General features: G+C 36.0%; 1 protein-coding gene across 1 annotated transcript in view; it reads left to right on the forward strand.

Annotated features, from left to right (window-relative positions):
• Positions 1-4299: 4299 nt before the first annotated feature.
• The window catches only part of dbx1b (developing brain homeobox 1b), a 2907-nt gene continuing 1538 nt past the window's right edge, over positions 4300-5668 (forward strand). The window contains exons 1-2 of the mRNA XM_041218130.1: positions 4300-4663; positions 4833-4934. Coding sequence (XP_041074064.1) covers positions 4300-4663; positions 4833-4934 — 466 coding nt within the window. The remainder of the gene's footprint in view (positions 4664-4832; positions 4935-5668) is intronic.

Here is a 5668-nt window from a genome sequence, read left to right on the forward strand (position 1 = left end):
TTAAATGCACCCATCTCCCCTCTTAGGTGCACAAGGGGCTGCGATATTTAATGTGGATATAATTTCTTATAAATGTGCCTTTAATAGGTTTAATTCACCATTGCCAGCTGTTTTGCGCTATTTGGTAAAGGGAAAACAAACGTAGCAAGATTGCAAAGCTAGTTGAAATTAGTTTCGGTCACTGGGGCTAAGCTATATTTCCTGCAAACCATCTGCTTTATTGGCACAAAAGAAGGATTTTCGGGCAAAATAAAGGAATAAAAAGCTTTGAACGTTCTAACTGTTACTTTTTATGCAGCGAATTGTGAAGGTGTTGTGTAAGGTGTTAATATGACTGTCACGGCTTTAGAGGCAATGATCCAGTCAAAATAGGCTAGCTGGTACTTAAATCCAACACAGGCTATTGCAGCTTAATAGCACATAATACAGCTGGGATTGGAATACTTTACAAACGCTTAAGTAAAGGCTATGTTTTGTTTTGTATTTGGTTGGTTGGTTCTTGAATGCTAGATATATGCTAGTCATTGCAAAATGCGTTGGTCATTAATTAGAGGCGAATAAAACACAAGCAAGACATTCATTATATAAGCTTGTTTGATGTAGCCTATTGTCAACTTCGTCTTATCGTGCAAATTGTGTCTTGCAAAAGTACAACTGACAATTTCATGATGCGTAAAACCAAATGCCATGCATTAGTATGTATTTTAATAGTTGTAGAATCTATGCAGCAGATTTGGTTTCCCACAGCATATCAATTAGTAAATACAGTATGGCATAGCTTTAGGTCTACTAATTAAAATAAAATGGAAATAGATAATTTAAATTGATTCTTAATTATAAGGTAGCTAGAAGGTCCTGTTGCATTCCAATTTAAAGCCACCATCATAACTTTCATTTAGTGTTGGCCTTTGAGAAGTGATTTAATAAAATAACTGACTAGTCAGATCATAAGGGGGCTCCTGCTGAAAAATGATATAAGAATGGGCCATATTTTCCAATCTAAAGGCATGGCTTACTTGATTTAGTAACGTCAAGACATAAACTCACACTTTGTGTAATAAACCTGTAACAAATGTTCTTTGGACTACATATATTTTACTATTGTCACTCAGGCATCGTAACAATTATAGTATGGCGAAGAAATAATAATAATAATAATAATATACCATTTACCTTTTTCAGAATGAACGCGAACATCTTACCTGTAAAAACTTAACTTTTGGGTCTAAAGGGAAGATATTTACAAAATACAGTAAAGATTCACAGAATCTGGACTATTAAATGTATTAATTTTATTTTAATATATGTATAATTTCCAGCTAGAGTGGACTGTTGAATTTGATTGAAAAGAAGTGTAGGGAGCACTAAACTATGCTTTTTAGGCGCAAAATAACTAAATGCGATTGGGATAACGGAGGCTATACTTCAACTGAATATAGAAACTGCTGGGGGGAATTGTCTTTGTGCAGCTTGTATGATTTTTGTACAACTAAATACATTTTTAAAATATGCCAAATCCCTAATCAGTCAGTTAGACTACTTTAGTATTGCATATTTCATCCATTTATTGAAATGAAAACAAATAAAACAGGCATTTTCTGGGCAAATAAGTTCAAAATTCTATTCCCCGTTTCTCCCAGGCCGCTGTAAAGATGCCTATTTGATTCCGAGCGCCTGCCAGACAATTTCATGGAGATTTATCTTGACTGGCTTTACTTGTGACACACGCAGGGCTAAAAAACATTTCTCTTCTCTCAACGTTTTTTTTTTTTTTTTTTTAACTAGACACAAAGAAGATGAGTTGACTTTTAAGAAATAAGATAACCACTTTCAAATGAATGGTCATGAGAACAAAACTGAACGATCACTGGTCAAACACCGTTAGTCACAGGTCTTAGCCCATAGGCTTCGGATCACAGCGGACTAAAAAGAAAAATTCCAAGGAAATCATCAAAAATAAAACCTTCTGTCAAGTTTTCTTGCTTACTATTTATTTTCTTCTTTATATATGCCCATCTTTTTTTTTCTTTCTTTGGTTCTTTGATAAATGGCACATCACAAGAAACCGTGCCCACGTGTTTCTCAACGTGAATCCGACCCAGCCTTGCACATACGGAATTCTTTAAACCAGAGAAATTAGCAGCAGTGGGTCCAAAAACATGCCCAATTTCTAAGTATAAAGAGAGTAAATCATCCTAACAGAGATCACAATGACTAACCCTAAAAAAAAACCAAATTAGCATGTTGTTAAAGCCACGCTGAACCCAATCAAGCATGCCTTATTTCCTTTTGCATTCTATTTTTGTATCTGGTACACAACTAACTTAAATCAAAGGCAGTGGATTTTAAGGTGTATATATATATATATATATATATATATATATATATATATATATATATATATATATATATATATAGATATATGTGTGTGTGTGTGTGTGTGTGTGTGTGTGTGTGTGTGTGTGTGTGTGTGTGTGTGTGTGTGCTTCTGATGGGGGAGGGGGGGGCATAACAGGAACTCTGAACCTTTCGCAAGGCTTGTAATGTTAGTAAATGTGCATTCAGCGAATTCCTAATTTGAGTTTAATATGAGGTTTACCAGACTTTTTTTTTTTTTTTTTTTTTTTTTTTTTTTTACACAAATGTAATATAAATCACAGATGCACTTTTATTCAATGGTTAAAGCAGCGACGTGGGGATAATGAACAAAACCCGTCCACGGAAATAAAGCTGGCTAATAAGATTTTTCAGAAAGCTTTGTGTTGAATAAAAAGAAAGTAAAACAGCTGAAGGTGACAGTTAGTTCATGGTTAACAGGATAAGAACTGCATGGTTAGGACTGCACACTTCTCATTGCAAGTGTTCAGCGGAGCCAGGGAAATGAATGGAAACTTTTCAAACCTAGAATATTTAACACATCTGTTAAAGCATTCTGTGGCGAGCGATCCGTTTAATATTCCAGAACCGGGAAAAGATCCATAGTCAGAAAAATGTTTGTCTCAAAACAACTTTGTTCCGGCTAGCTAGACCGTTTCTTTAAACAAACGAAAAAAAAAAACGAAAAAAAAAAAAACAACAACACGTTTTATTTATCTATCTATAGATAGATAGATATCTATATATATACATATATAATATATATATATATATATATATATATATATATATATATATAATATATATATATATATATATATATCGTACTTTTTATTCAAATTCGTCAAAGCAGTCTTTCACTTGGTCGATAATAATATGCAGACAGTGAAAATGATGAGTTTAAATTTGGATAATTTTCCTAAAACATTATCGTCCAGATATGTTCAGGTCTTCACACAAAAAGCACTTGTTACCATGTTCGTAAAAAAATTAATGTATTATTTATTTATTATTATAAATAAATAATTGTTGATGTTACAATTATTACCAAGAAGCGTAGATACAATTTGTAACCCTTAAATTAAATGTACGCATTTTTACATTATTTCTTATTTTAAGATTAACTTTACTTATTTTTTTTTTAAACGGTCCAAATTGCATTCTTAATAATATTGCCTAACATGTTGTAGTTTGTTTTACAATTTTTAAATGTATTCAATTAGTTTAATAAGTTACTAATCAAACACATGTGATAAGTAATTATTAAATCTAAGTAAAACTGTTTTTTTTTTAAAAAACACATGTTTGTTTAGTTTTTAACCGAAATAGTTGTGCCACCTAGATACATCATTTGGACCCACCACCTTTTCAATAGCCTGCAGCTTTTTATATGAATACTTATTGATCTATTTTGTAAACACAACGGGGGGCTCAAATACATTTAGAAGATTCTTTTAATAATTCCCTTTATCAGCAGGCAAAATAACATTTGAAACTTTTAAAATAGGCTTTTAATGACCCTGTATGAGCTGCGTCCAAACAAAACCCCGCTGAGATTCTTTACAGCGACGTATTCCAAAGAGGCGGTCAATATGCAAAATTGATGACTACGCCGTCTTTGTTAAAGGGACATTGTCTATTGCTTGCTTATGAAGTCTAATCCAATCATAAATTGCACCCTTAGACCAATCAGAGAGCACAGATCCGGGGCTGAAAGAAACTCATGTGGAGAACTTTGCTGAACCTTATTGTTCGAGCTGTCACTTTTGAAAGGGCTTAGCTAAGCAGTCCACTATAAAACCCTTCATCCAGTAGGAAGGGCCAGTACAGAACTCGTTTCCAGTTGGATCCTAACCGAAGAAACATATTTAAATACATTTTTTAAAAGGTTTATTACGGACTTTGACTACCCCGGAAGGTGCAATGATGTTCCCCAATGTTATTGCGCCTTCGGCGATGTATCCAAGCCTCCTGCGGCCAGCACCAACTCTGACACTGCCTCAGTCTTTGCAATCTGCGTTTGGCAGCCATTCCAGCTTTTTAGTAGAAGATCTACTAAGGGTCAGCCGGCCTGCCAGCTATCTCCACCGGACTGTCCATTCGCCAAGCATGTCTCCGCCAACCACAGGAGCCACCACGCTAAACACAGCGTCAGCTGAGCACGTCATCACCTCCACCACCGTGTCACGAGGAACATGCTCTACACAGACATCACTCTCCACGAATAACAATCCCAATTACCTGAAGTTTGGAGTTAATGCCATACTGGCGCCATCTACGAGAAACGGTAAGATGTCCACGAAGTCATGTACTTACAATTAGTGTACGCATTATCAAAACATGTTAGCGTTCTAGCAGAGTTGTTTAAGATCTATTAAATACGTGTACAAGTGATCTGAGTGCAATCGTCATTTTGTGTTTCTTGTGCCTTAACCTGCTTCTCCTTTTATTTACAGAGTCCTCCCTTCCTTTGTTTCACAGCATTCACCCAAAGGCTTTCCCGTTCCCGTATTTTGACGGATCATTCCACCCTTTCATCAGATCTTCCTATTTCCCAGGTAGGTCTCTTGCCTCTTTCCACTGTTTCTTTGGTCGTAGATCTCCAGGGGTTTCAGTTCTTTCACGCTTATTCTAGTACTGCTTAGCCAATCCAGGGGGTGGATAGGCTCTCAGAGGTTGGAAGCACTACAACACTCGGGAATCAGTCTCGCCAATTTGATGCCCTATTTAGCACAAGCACTGACTGCTGACATTTTGCACCGTTTCCCTAATCTACAAATTAGCAGGAATTGACATGGTCCAAATTTGAGGCGGATCCCTTCTCACAGAAAAAAACTGTTGGCTTCTCTTCACGGCCCCGTTTTTCCCACAGTGCAACTGCACTTAGCCACTGATTGCTAACAAAAGTTTCAGCACCATGACCAATTGGTCAGCTCCTTGTGGGCAGCCACACACAGACCTTGCACTGACTTTACCGAGCCGCTGATAGGCATTTACCAGTCATGGACTAATTTCCCATTAAGGGCTATTCAGTGTTTCAGTATTTTCACAAGACCACATAGAGTGCCGTGCGTGTGTATGTGGGAAGTCCAGGTCTTTTCTCGGTCGAATTTGAATCTTGTGTAAAACGGTTGCATTATTTCAAATAGAAAAATATCGAATACATTTTTATAACGCCAACATAAATATACATTAGAAAATCACAACAAATAGGATAAATCGGGGCATTGAAATAATGTAGTTACATGTGTTTTTAATGCATATATTAGGAACGCTATAAAAAGATTGTGGT

Source organism: Polyodon spathula, chromosome 19 (genome assembly GCF_017654505.1).
Source record: "Polyodon spathula isolate WHYD16114869_AA chromosome 19, ASM1765450v1, whole genome shotgun sequence".
Lineage (NCBI taxonomy): Eukaryota > Metazoa > Chordata > Actinopteri > Acipenseriformes > Polyodontidae > Polyodon > Polyodon spathula.